Source organism: Sus scrofa, chromosome 14 (genome assembly GCF_000003025.6).
Source record: "Sus scrofa isolate TJ Tabasco breed Duroc chromosome 14, Sscrofa11.1, whole genome shotgun sequence".
In the NCBI taxonomy this organism is placed as follows: domain Eukaryota; kingdom Metazoa; phylum Chordata; class Mammalia; order Artiodactyla; family Suidae; genus Sus; species Sus scrofa.
The window spans coordinates 70,010,639-70,025,112 of record NC_010456.5 but is presented as its reverse complement, the minus strand read 5'-3'; the positions used below and the strand labels follow the sequence as shown (position 1 = coordinate 70,025,112).

Genomic DNA, 14,474 nt, shown 5'->3' with positions numbered 1-14,474 from the left:
CTGTAACCCCGCCTCAGGTTATCAGATGCTTGAACTTGCCTTGCTGATTTTCAAGGTCTCCTCTCAAGAGTTCTTTTCAGTTTATTATTTTAAATAGTAGCAATATTCCTAGAGGTGAATCACATAATGATTTTTTTCAATCTCTTTTATATAAGATATCACTGGAAGAAGTATGATTAGATTCAATTCAGTTGTCTCCCACAAAAGTAATATGTGGAAAATACCAACCAAGGTGACTCTCTGTGTGCTTAACAGCCTACAGATGTAGGTTAAGGATGTAACAGAGAGAACTGTTCTGGTTAAAGAATGAAAAGGTACTGCACAAATTATCTCAAAGAGCCAAAAACAGCGTCCAGTTTTTACTTGAAACAATTTGTTCTTGGAATATTGTCAGCTAAAATTGTGGTCAACTTTTGCAAATTGTATGAATTTGCACTGCATATTTTATTGAGTGTTTAGCAAAACTCCAATATGGTTCTGCATAACTTACACAATACACCATGAAAATGACTTCAGAAACTCCCACAGAAGTTGACAAATTGGGCATCTAATGCTTTTAAGCTAATTGCATTTTTAGCAGTTAAAGAGTCGCCTTGTTAAGAATGAAGATTAGACTATCTTGGAGATAATGGTCTGCCTACCACCACAATGAATGCAGCCCAACCCTGTATCAGAAATATTACAGAAATATAAAGAAGAAAACAATGTGAACTTTAATCACCATTTGTGAAATACTCATGAATCATATGCACTATCATACCAGTTTTGAAGCCTATTCTTGAATTTTCAAGCTGTTATTTTCAGGAAATTTAGAAAGCAAACTGCTAAGTGATAAAGAGTAATTCAATACCATTGCTTATGACATTGTTGTTGTTGTTTTTTTCCTCCCTTGCAGACTGGAAAAAAGGAAAGAAGTAATACCCTGAATATCGCAATAGAAAACATGTGCAAGAAGACAAGAGACCTTCGCAGACAGGTAAGGGAGGAGAGAAATATGAACCAAGTAGAAGAGACATTTTTATTTTTTCTTTTTGAGTTAATTTAGAACACAAAATAAGAATAATAAATATATACTTTCCACATTTACACACCTTAACCTTTTTGTGGCAAATGTAAAATAGAAGAAAGGCAGTTACATATCAGGCAGTTAATATCAGGCAGTTACATTCAAATGCTGGCCCTGCAATCATCAGCTCTGTGATTTTGGGACAGATTTCATCTTTCTGAGCCTATAAAATAGGAAGAATAATACACAGTATACCCGTGAGGTGTAAATGAAATGCCTTCCAGTGCTTGGTACATAGAAAGGTTTTGGAGAATGTTGGTAAATTAATTCTATTACATTAAAAACTGAGTTTATTATCCAAATGATCAGAGCAAAGAGCTCGTAATTCAGAGACACTACCAATTTCCCCTTCTAATTCTTTCCAGGATTCTTCAAAAATTTAGTTTCTGTGTATGTGAAGGCTATTTCTAACCTTAGGCCATCAGGAACATAGGATTAGAAAGGATTTCATTAAATAATTTAGAAGTTTAGTATTATGCTACAAGTTAAATTTTCCTCCAGAAATATGAAGACATCTATTTTCAATGATGTTTGCTTTCTATTCCTTTCCCCTATTTAATAACCAGAATTCTTTTTCATGCCCAACTTTGAATTAGTTACTATTACCTCATGAAAGAGGGACAAAAACTTTTCAACCATAAGCCTATTTTTTAGTTTTATTGAAGTGCACTTGATTTACAAAGTTGTGATAATTTTTGCTGTAGAACAAAGAGATTCAGTTATACATAAACACGTATCCATTATTTTTCAGATCGTTTTCCTATCTAGGTTATCACAGAGTATTAAGTAGAGTTCCCTGGGCTATACAGTGGATCCCCATTGACCATTCATTCCATGTATGATAGTGTGCCTATGCCAATCCCAAACCCCCAAACCCTGTCTCCCCCACACCTATCCCTGTTGGTAAGACACCTATTGTCAACCATAAGTTTTAATGAAATATATTATTGTGCTTTAATGGGAAGATTTAGTAAAATGGCCTAAGGAATCGTTTAATTCAGAAGTAGATTTGGAAATGGAATAAAAGAGGAATCCCTAGCCTGGTTATATTAGCTATGTAAAAGCACAATTTTTAAGGCTGGGAAAATTCCAATTTCTCAACTTTATGGCCTTAAGGCGCATTCTATTTCTGCTGTGAGCACTTAAAATCACAGAATGTAAGAGCTGAAAGGAGCTTAGTACAACCCATCTTATGATGTAGACAAGAAAGCAGGCCAGTGTGGTGAGATATCCTGCCCATGGAAGAAGGGGCATTGAACCTACACCCAACTCAGGAGTTCTCACCCTCAGGTCTGTCCTTTTGGTTAGTTGTGGGGTTTTTATTCTCTACCTTCTTCAGATTTCTATTACATCTGCTCCTCCCAGGACTTGGAAATGTTGTTACTATGAGCTAACAGAAAATAATCTGAAAAAAAAAAGAAGAAATATACGTGTGTGTGTGTATATATATATACCATTTTATATATATATACACACACACACATATATATACACACACATATATATGTATAATCGAATCACTTTCTCTATACCTGTAATTAACACAACATTGTAAATCAACTACACTTCAATTAAAAAAAAATAGAACTGAAAAAAAATTACCTAATTGTCAAGTATCTGCTATGTACTGGGAACTGTGCTTTTCTCTGGGTATGTATCTTATCTACTTCAGTAGCCACTCTGAGGTAGAATATGATTATTTACACTTTAAAGAAGAGGAAATAGAGTGAAATACATTTTTTAAAATGATGAGTGTTGAGTGGTAGAGTCCCTATTCTTTATAGTATATACCAACCATTTTATTTTACTCTATTTTTTAAGGTTTTTATTTTTCTATTATACTCGATTTACAATGTTCTGTCAATTTCTGCTATACAGCAAAGTGACCCAGTCATATACATACATACATACATATATATGTATATATATATATATAAATACTGCTTTTCTCACATTATCCTTCATCATGTTCCATCACATCCATCATCATGTTCCCTGTGCTATGCAGCAGGATCTCATTGCTTATACCACCTATTTCAAATGTGTATATCAGTTTTTTAAAAAACATTTTTATTGTAGTACCCTTTGAACTTAAGCTGTTATTTACATGCCTGTTCAACAGGCTCTTGACATATGGCTCTGCTCTGTTGATGTGTCAGTACAGTAATATTTTTGCAACTACATAAAGAGTGCTTCTATTTATTCCCTGCATTGGGATCACATACCTGACCCTTCTCTCTACTGAAGTTTTATCAAGTTTGGATCTCACATGAGACATTAATCACAAATACAATTGTGTCTTTCATTCTAGTCGCATCCCTCTGGACCGTCTTCAACAAAGTTATGTACAATGAGCTGATGTACATTTATACCTCCATAGCTTTTGAAGTCATTATTTTTCTTAAAAAATGAAAAAAAAAATAAAGCAATCCTCTGTGTGTAGGATTACCAGATTTAGCAAATCAAAGCACAGGATGCCCAGTTAAATTTGAATTTCAGATTAACAGCAAACAAATATTGCATAGGACATAATTGTGTTTATTTGAAATTCAGATTTAACTGGGAACCTTGTATTTCATTTTGCAGTCCTACTTTTATTTTCATGTCATCAGTGAGATATAGAAAGAGCAGGAGGGATTACTAATACTTTTCTTCATATGAGGCTATGTTTCTAGCCCAGAGAGAACTGCTGTGTTTCAGGGTTATGAAAATCCCCCATGGTTTCACAGGTCAACATCTTCTTTTTATTTGGTTAAGTATTGCTGCCTAACAAACTGCCACAAACAATAGCAACAGTTTTATTATGTTTTATGATTCCCTGGATTGGCTGGGAATAGGAGGGCCAACTGGTCCATTTCTATAGTATATTTACTTGTGGTCTCCAGGCTAGTGGTGGATCAAATGGTGTCTGGGTTCAGGGCTCACTGTTTGAGGGCTCAATGCTTCCTCTTTTCCCCTCTCCATGTGTTGTATAATCTCCTGAGGTCTCTTTGTGAGGCTTCTGTCTCTAGCAGGGGAACCTGGATTTCTTACACATTGGTGCAAGACTCCAAAAAGGAGATATGGAAGCTGACGGGCCTTCTTAATGCCTAAGTTTCAAAATCACTAGTATGTTGTTTCCTCCACATGTTGTAAATCAAAAGAGTCACAAACCTGGTTCCAGGTCTATAGGAGCAAGTAAAAACCCTATCTTTTGTGGGGAAAGTGGCATGTGTGTATAAGATGGGACTGTTAGGAACGGTCTTTGGAGAATCCATGGTCTTCAGTGCAAGTTGAGGTAGTTGCTATGATTCATTCTCATTATCCTTACTTGCCCTCCCAGTTACTTCATTTTCCATCCTGATTATTATGCTCGTGACAATAATAAAATCTAGTTTAGGAGTTCCCTGATGGCCTACCAGTTAAGGATTTATCACTGCTGTGGCTTGGGTTTAATCATCCTTGGCCTAGGAATTTCTGCATGCCGTGGGCATGCACCCTACCCCCCCCCAAAAATCTTGAACTTTAAACAAAAGCATGAATCATCTCCACTTCATACTCTTACTAATTTTTTTTTTTTTTTGGGCTTTTCTGGGGCCGAACCCACAGCACATGGAGGTTCCCAGGTAGGGGTCTAATTGGAGCTGTAGCCGTCGGCCTACACCAGAGACACAGCAATGTCAGATCCGAGCTGTGTCTGCGACCTACACCACAGCTCATTGGCAATTCTGGATCCTTAACCCACTGAGCAAGGCCAGGGATGGAACCCGCAACCTCATGGTTCTTGGTTGGATTCATCAACCACTGAGCCACAACAGGAACTCCACTAAATTTATTAACCAGTTTGTTTTAAGCATCTTGCTTACACTTTTCGTACAGGAAGGAGAAAGTATCTACCCCTAAAGTATTTTTCTTTGGAATGTTTAATGTTCTTTTCTTGTTCTAGATCTGTGTTTATTTGTTGGTTTTTAGTAAAAAATCAGCAAAGTCCAGACTTGCTCATTCATCTTAATCCCTTTGCTTACTCATGGCTTGTCTATCAGAAATGCAGATATATTTCAGCTTTAACTTAGAGAATCAATGAACTTCATCTGTGAGAAATGAAATAAATTGCTTAGACACAGCGAGAAGAAGCGAATTATACATTTTTGGGGCAATGAGGTAGAATATTGCACAGGTGACTTGTGGGTTTTTTTTTTTTTTCAAATAAACAATTGGTTTTTTCTAGCTCAAGGACCTCTGTTGTACTAGAGAACAAAAATAAACATCCTTGTCATGGTGTTTCAGATTCCCTGTAATTTGGTTTCAACTCAATCCCCATAATTCTTTATGTTCCTTCTCCTTTCACTATCTTCCTCAGTTCTTCCTTCTCACCATACCAGCACGGTAACCTGTTCTCTGACTAGAGTCTATTTACTATTTATCAAATTTCCCACCACTCCCCACCCCACCTCCAGACACACGTGCATCTTTGTACATATGGATTATTCAACTTGGTGCTTCTCCTGTTCCCCTTACTCCCCATACCCAACCCCTAATTGACTGAGGAAGTTCAAGACTAATGGAAAATGCTCTTTCTCCCATGAAACTTTTGCCGTTTTCACCAGCTGGAATAACTCTTTTTCTTCCTGCGGCATTTACAGTAATGGTATTCTGCTTGTCTTTTCCTTTTTTAGTGAAATTTTCTTCACACTGATTTTAAATCCTTAAAAAGATAGTTATGACCACATCTTCCATGTAGTAAATACTTTCCATAACTCGCTACCTAATGTTGCCCTTACATTATTGGTTTTTAGTCCTGACACAAGAAGTAACGCCACAGTATGACTGTATCAATTTTTTAGGTGAGTCAGTATACTGAACATCACTCTGCTAACAGGTTTGAGATCTGGTCCTTTTAAGTCTAGCCTAAATTTGTAACCACTTTGTCAGAAGCCAGGGATAATGGACTGTTCACCTTTACCATGTCTAGTGTGTAACACAATGATTTTTACTGTTAATACAGTTTTTTTCTTCCTTATTATTTTTATACTTTTTTGTTTCAGTTTTCTTTTTTCTTTAATCTCTTTTCTCATCATTTATTTCATAACAGCATACCTACTGAAATTCTTAAGGAAGGTGTTTCAAACTCTTTTACTTCATTAGAACATTAAAACAATCAACTATATTTCACTTCTATATTATGTGGATTGAAACAGACATTTTGTTAAAGGCAGATGATTGTGTTTATTTGTAGATACTGAGAAAAGTCATGTATCTCATAAATGCCAAAATAAATACTCAGGGTATATCAAATAAAACATGATTCTGGTGAAAACAAATAAAACAAAACTTCGTTTAGTTGATGAATTTGCTATATTCACCTTTTCTCCTTGCTGGTAGCACCAGTGACACCCTCAGAAAAAAAGGTGTAGGCTCTTATACCTCCTTCTCTTCTCTTTCATCATCAAATAATATTAAGTATCCATAAGATATACATCTCATTAAATTAACAGAATAGGTATATGCAAAATTAATTTTTAGGTGACTTAGTTCCTATTAGTTGAGTTTTGAAAGTCATATTTTGCTATTTGACTTAAAATTAAAATGACATTAATGTACACAAATATGTTTTTATAGTTCTCTGAGAAACCATAAAACACTTGCTCTTCTTCCCACTTTTATTACACTCACAGTTTCATTTTTTTTTTCTTCCCTCATTTGGTGGGGGTGAGAGAGTGAGCAGGACTTTCTTCCAGTTTTCACATAAAACAGCTCTCACTTTTGGGTTTCCATTGTAGAGAAATGTGTTCTTTTATTTGAGATCCCAAACCACTTACATCAGTGGGAAATAGAAAAATTGATGTCTCAAAGTCTTTTATTAAACTGTAGTGAGAAAAGATGGAAAGCCCCTCGATTTGGTTTTGTGCCTGACAGCTTTCATGCCTGGCCACAAACTGGTATTTATTGAAAATACCTCCAACTCCTCTTGTCCTCCCACAAACTTCAGATTTGAGTGCTGTGGCTTGTAAGTTAGTCCTATTTTTACATTGGCATGTTGGGTTCTTCTTTACAGTTTTTTGAAAATCACTCAAGTGAAAGGAATGAGTTCCACTGGGTAGGAAAATAATATAGAAATGAATAAAATAGAAGCTACTTTGTTATTATACATGGATATAGATGACTGTACAATTTAAATAAAAAAACTTATGAATATGTCAGAACATATGAAGAAATTTACTTAGCTTTGCATTCAGAGTCTTCTGTATCTTGTACCTATGTTCATTTATCATCCTATCTCATAATTCCTCTTTCACAGTCAGCATAATCCAAGAGATGGCAGGGTTAAACCCAGTGGTGTACAAAGCATAAATGTCAAAGTGTGATCATCATTGGGTAGTTTATGGAAGACATCAGAGTTGGTTGCTTCCTACATGAGTTTATCTGGTGTTACTGTTGGTAACACTAGATAAATATGTCTACTTGATATTGAATTATTTGGAAAGTAGATCCCGAGACTGGGGCCTTTATTCAGGTTGTTTATTTGAGAGGAGATGCCCAGAAGCAAGTGTAAGAGACCATCAAGCATATGAGAAGAGGCAGGAAAGGAGGGAAGGATATGCTACTGTGGTCGCCACTATAGGTGATGGGAGCATAAGGATTTCTGAGAAGGGAGAGAATGCCCCCAGAATTTTCTGACCAATGGATGGAAGTTGAGTATTTTATCCAGTAGCTCCCCTTCCTATTGGATGAGGGTTACTCCCAGTGATGTTGACGCTCCAGAACTTTCAATCTGTTTGTTTTTGAGCTGAGACTCTCATAGAGTCTTGGAGCAGACCTTGAAAAGAATAACCAAAAAAATCCAGAAACCAAAACCAAACAAACAAAAACATTGAATGCCCTAGAGGTGGGATGTTTTGGGAGGACTTGGAATTGTCTCCATGGCAACAGTTGAAATCAGGGACTGGTCCAATGAATGGGATACAAAGGACAAAAAACCTCTAATGTAGGCTATAATAGCTGTGAATATGATGGTAAATGATCAGGGATCAGTAAAAGAGATAATCTGGTGAGAAAGCCATGGGTTGATTGTATTAATTGTGCTTTTTTGTTGTTTGCATGAGCTTAAGATGCTTTCAAAGGGGAAAAAATATCTCCCTGCCTAACTATATTACCTCTTAAAGGCATCACTCATATCTAGCACAAGTCAGGAACTTCTAGCCACTCCCTTCTGTCATCTCTTAATCTTTTTGTCTCAGTTTTATCCTTTTTCACTTGATAAACTTTTCTTTACTTCCACTGTGCATAATGAGATCTTATTTCGATCTTTACCACCATGTTCCAGTCATACTAGATACTTGCAAAGTCTTGAGGATCCCTCTGTTTTCTTTGCTTATGATCACCTCTATTCCTAGAATGCTATACTTCTTGCTTCCCAACTCCAACTCTTAACATCCTATTCACCTTTTTAAATGGAATTACAAATGTCTTATCCTTACAGAAGTCTTGTTAAGCATGGCAATAGATTGTTTATTTGTTTGCACTTCTTTAATAGTCATCAAACTCTTTGTGCATCTCTGATTCCCTAATATTTACCCTGACTTTGCTGTCCTGGCATTCCTCAAGTTGCCTAAAATGATGTGTTGCCCATTAGCTTCGATAGAAAGATCAAAATACATTTGTTAAATTGAATGAATATATATACAACTACAGAAGATTTGTTTTGCTCATTATATTTGACATTATCTTATGTCAGGTAATTTCAGCTCATTTTCCAACAGTATTATGAAAATATTGGCATAGAACTTATTTGAAGGCACATTTTCCAGTCCTTCTGTCTTGTCCTACAAAACATAATTATCACACATCCGTGATACCTTTTTCTCATTTACAATGTTATGTCGTTAGCAGCATGCCTTAGGAAAAAGCAAAAAATGTGTTCCTAATTTCATTTAGTTTTTTTTTTTTAAAGAGTTAGAGAGTTCATTTATTTACTCAATTATTTAGTAAATCAGCTCTACCTCAAGCCTCAACTTTGCCATGTATCTCACCATTTGTGTATGGGATGTTGGACTCAATGAATAGTAGGAAAAATATAGTTGAATGCCTTGAAGAAATAAAGAAAGGACAAGGGAATAAATATCATTAAAATGAAGGGAAGACAACAGGTGGAGCCACTGAGGAGAGGTGCATGTGCCAGAACAAATATATTCAATGCTGGAAGAAGATGGCTATAATTATTCAAGTATTTACAAAAATTGGCGCAATCCAAGACAGTAATTATTTTTATCTCTATTGATTTTTATATAGTTGTAAAATGTATTTTTTTTCTATTTAATTTTTTTTTTCTTTTTAGGGCCACACTTGTGGCACATGGAAGTTCACAGTCTAGGGATCAAATTGGACCTGTATCTGCCACCCTATGCCACAGCTTGTGGCAACAGTGGATTCTTAACCCACTGAGGAAGGCCAAGAATGGAACTGGCATCCTCATGGACACTATGTCAGGTTCTCGACCCACTGAGACACAACAGGGACTCCAAAATGTATTTTTTAAAGCATGAGAGGACAGTCTGACTTTCCAAGTTTAGATGTAGATGGGTACATTAAAGTCTTTTATATGGGAAACGATCCTTCTTTAAACCTCTGTCCCAATGTAATACCAAGTCTTACTTCGTCATGTCACAATTGAATTACTAGAAACAGGAGTTAATTCTGTCTCCACTTTACTCTTAACTCCCATTCACTCTTCAAACCACAGCAATAGGACTTCTGCTCCCACGTTTCCACCAAATAACCTCTTAGTGTTCAAATCCAATAGAGGAGTCTTGGTTCTTTTAATTTTCCTTTAAAATAAGATTCCGAACCCTTTTATCTTCTTGAAATTTCTTTGCTGTCAGTCTCTAGTTTTCCTTTTTTTTTTTTTTTTTTTTGTGGTATTTAATTACTTTCTCTCCTCTGCTGGATTATAAGGGACCAGGTGTTTCCAAACTTGATGTTTCCCACAAAATTTCCTTGGTATAAATGTAAGAAAATGGTGTTCAGAGATATTTGCTGAATTGAATTAAATCAAACACACAGCAAAGATTCAACACATCTATAATATGGGTATTATAATTGTGTTTGGTACAATAAGATCATTTGAAGAGCATCGATCAGAGAGTTATTTGGAAGTTTCTCTTTTAGCTGTTGATTATTCATTCACTTTGATTCTTGGCCATCATCTCAGTCTCTTCTTAGGTCCTCTTCTTCCATCTAATGACTTCCATAAATTGTAGTATTTTCTAAGATTTTATTCTTGAACATCTCAATGCGGACCTCCCTCTATATGATTCTATTCACCTCCTTGTCTTGAATTACCCCCTATAGGTAGGCTGGCTTTCAATCACATTATCTCTAGTGCAAATCTCCTCTTAGCTTTCCTTCTTTATGTCCTTGTTACAAATGAAAGAAGTATAAATAGATGTATGGAGAGATATGGTCATTGAAAACAGCTCCCCTCTGAGAGATTTTTTTCTACTTTTGTCATGTGTATCTGGAACTAACACAACTTGTACTTCCCAGCTCAACCTTAACTTGTGATCTCTTTCCTGACTTCCCTGGTCTACTCTTTATGCGTGTCAAAGAGTTCATTCACTCAGGGTCTTCCCCTTACTTTGTAAACACTTTGCATTCTACACCTTGTCCTCATAAATGCTCAGGAAATATTGATTAGCTGATATTAGTGATTTGCCTTTCTGCATACCAAGCAAGATCTTTCCTTGAGAATCTTCCTATAGCCTTTGTGAAATTGTTGGTAGCTATAGAATTTCATACTTCTTTTGAAAAAGCTCCACTATCACCAGCAAAGTTATTTTTCTCCCCTATATCTATAACCATCATTGATTTATTATCCTATAATTGTTAGAGGAGGAGAGTGTGTTTTTTTTTTCATGTAGCTGCTTCAAAAATTTGAAATGTATTATTCTCATATAATCTAAAACTGTAAAAAATGTCTACTGGTTTTAAAAAACACCCTAAAATAGAGTTCCTATTGTGGCTCAGCAGGTTAAGATTCAACAAAATGTCTGTGAGGATGCAGGTTTGATCCCTGGCCTCACTCAATGAGTTAAGGATCTGGCATTGTCACAAGCTGTGGCTAGGTTGCAGATGCAGCTTGGATCTGGTGTTGCTGGTGTTGTGTAGCCCTGCAGCTGCAGCTCCAATTCACCCCCTAGCCTAGGAACTTCCACATGCCACAGGTGTGGCCATAAAATAAAAACAAAAACAAAACCCAAAAATATAATTTTCAGAGAAGGCAAATTACAAATTTTCTGTCTGATAGCTATTCATATCTTTGTTTTATTACAGAGGTTATTAAATTAAGTGAGGGGGTTGACCAAATGTGTTGGAGCTATTCATAGTCATTGACATTGTTAATAAAACATTTCAAGATATTGTGATTCTTAAAGACTCAATATTATAGAAATACAATGCATTAATTTTCCAATTCAGTTTTATATTTCAGAAATATCTGCTGAGTACAGTAATTGCCTGATTGTCATTTATGAGCTTACATATAATCTAATTTAAAAGAACTAATTGTAGCAGAATGTTATACTTGTTCAATAATTTAAGGTGTGAGGGCAAGAGCAATTAATGCAAATGGAGAAAATTGGACATCAAACTCATTTATTATTCTCCTTGCTCTATTAATCTGTTATCAGCTGGCATAATCGGTGATCTAACTTGGTTTAATTACCATGAAGTCTACAATTTAGCTAATCAAAATTTACCATGAGTTCTTCTAACAAGGTAGAAAACATTCTATAATTTTGTAATTATGAAAATACATGATGTACAATGTTGTCTGTACACATGCATAAACATTATAATAGTGCGGTTTCTTTGAAGGAAAAATACTGTACTATCACTTATAATCTGACTTCTGGGTTAAGTACAATTTAATTTAAAAAAAATATGTTTTGAAAGCAAGAGAGTTATTGCTCAATGATATTTTTTTCTTGAACTTTTTGCTGGCTTTAAATTTGTAAATGATATTCATACACAGTCTTAAATATTATGATTTTAGAAACTGTGAAAAATATATAACATTAGGTTTGTAATTACCAGGATTATAAAAATAAGAAATAATATGAACTATTTCCTGAGAAAAAGTAAACTAATTTTTTTATTTTTTCTCAGCTCCGTAAGGCTATTATAGATCACGTGTCAGACTCCTTTTTGGATACAACAGTCCCACTTTTGGTTCTCATTGAAGCTGCCAAGAATGGCCGGGAAAAAGAAATAAAAGAATATGCTGCAATATTTCGTGAACACACCAGCAGGCTTGTAGAGGTAAGTGTGCTAGAACTGAAACTACTCTAAATCCGGAAGAATAGGGCTCTCATTCTCCATTCGCAGCTGAATTGGACTCACAGACAAATCTTTGCCCACTTATTGCAAATGAGGCAGAGCTGGGTCCAAGTAATAGAAAGGTATATATGTCAAATTTTATGAACTATCCACCACTGGCTTGGAAAAGGAACAATATATTTAGAAAGAATTATGAAAATGTGATCAATATATTTTAATGTGTATTTTTTTCAGAGCTACACAAAACACCTGGTTAGATACATGTTTTATCTTTATAAATATGTTCTTGCCATTCTAACATAAAGGTATGAAATTCTCTATCTCATACAGTTTTATTGTTTCTCCACCATCTTTCCATGGTATATTACTCCTTTAGTCTTTTAAATCATAGTCAACTACATACCATGACTATAGAACAAGAATATAGGGTATACAGGGATAGAGAAGTCCAGAATAATTTCCAGAATAATTAAGTAGGGATATTGGATTGGTCCATGTCCCAGTCGATGCAAGAGGAAATGATAATAATGATTAATTCTGTCCTGCTTAGAAGTTGGAAATAGGGAAATGCCCCATGACTGTGGGGGGGCCAGGTAACCTGTTGCTTAGGGAGTCATGAAGGGCTGACTGATTCCTAAAAGACAGATACTGAAATACATTGTATTGTGGGCATCAGTAATGCAGCTGTAGTATAAGTGAAAGTCTGAATGGAAGAATGCCTAACACCAATAAGGTGACAAGTAGTCACAAGGCCAGAAACCCCTGGCAGAAAGGGACCAATGTGGTTGACCAGATTTATATACCAGGGCTGAAGCATTGCTGGTACCCATTAGTATGATCATACCAGCTGCTTATGGCTGGTTCTACATTCATTGTCAGTGCTTATGTGATGTTTATTAACGACATGAACTGGGTGGTGAAATATGTGTTTGGGGGGGGCCAAATTGCTTGTAAAACTTGTGTTAGAAATAGTCATCATCTGAATTCGAATCACAGCATCCTATACAACACCTATGAAAATAGAGGACTTTTTCCAACATCTTTAATGTGGATCCACTGGGAAGGAAGTTTCCAATGGGGCTAGCACTTTCTCTATAAACTTCCTGGATTCTAATCTTCACATCTAGAAAATGAAAGGAGTGGATAAAGAAGTGATTACTAAAATCACTTCAGTCCTCAAACTACCCCACCTCCAACCTTTGAAATCTTTCTTCGTTTTGAGAACTCTGAGACAGGGCAACTGTCATCATTCACATTGGCCTTATATGGAAATAAAGGTAAAAAACCTGAACCAAGCTAGAGAGTTGGAGTTGATTTTGAGGTTTACATTGTTAAACTAATTAATTCAATTATTTAAAACTATTTGGTTTTATTTATTCCTTATACTTATTCTTCAAATACTTATTAGCCATTCCCCAGGAAAATGTTAAAAATTAAGAGAGCAGAGCAGAAACAGCAGGTCATTAAAGGCACCTAACTAAGTATAGCCCCTGAGAATTATAAATGCTTTGTCTAGAAATTGTTTTCTAGCCAAAGGCACACCAAATTATGAAAACAACTTTTTGGTGAAATATTCTGAAATTTCAAGTTGGTTTCTACTCATAAAGTTGCATCCTCATTTCTAGTTTTTAGTTTAGTTTCTAATGAAATATAAATTTTATGACATGCTCATGAAAGAAGGACTCCTTAATCATACAATTTTGGGGAAAATTTCTATTTTTCTTCTTGGAAATTTTACATTTCTCAAAAATCCAGACCTCTTTAATTTAACTTAAGTCAGAATCTCCCCAAATACTCTTTTCTTTCATGACGCTTATTACTAAGGTACTGCCTTCTAGGAACACTTGAGAATGCTACCTTAATTTATTACTAAATGATGTTTATTAGTGTAGACAGAGCTCTAAGAATCTATTTTAAATGTTTAAAAGCTTTGAAAATTCTGTATTTCATGTGACTATGAAAAAATAAAAGATTTTGCAATTTTGAGCTACTAGGGGACTAGAATAGGTCTTATTCAACTCTCTTTGTTCCTTTAACACATTATAATGTAATTATGCTGGCTTTGGTGTCTTCCAGTTCTCACTCTGGTATTACT

General features: G+C 35.4%; 1 protein-coding gene across 9 annotated transcripts in view; it reads left to right on the top strand.

Annotated features, from left to right (window-relative positions):
- CTNNA3 (catenin alpha 3) overlaps positions 1 to 14,474 on the top strand; it is a 1,779,313-nt gene that overhangs the window by 949,431 nt on the left and 815,408 nt on the right. For all 9 annotated transcript variants that reach the window (XM_021074380.1, XM_021074384.1, XM_021074383.1 and 6 more), the window contains 2 exons: positions 896 to 976; positions 12,209 to 12,361. In XM_021074380.1, coding sequence (XP_020930039.1) covers positions 896 to 976; positions 12,209 to 12,361 — 234 coding nt within the window. The remainder of the gene's footprint in view (positions 1 to 895; positions 977 to 12,208; positions 12,362 to 14,474) is intronic.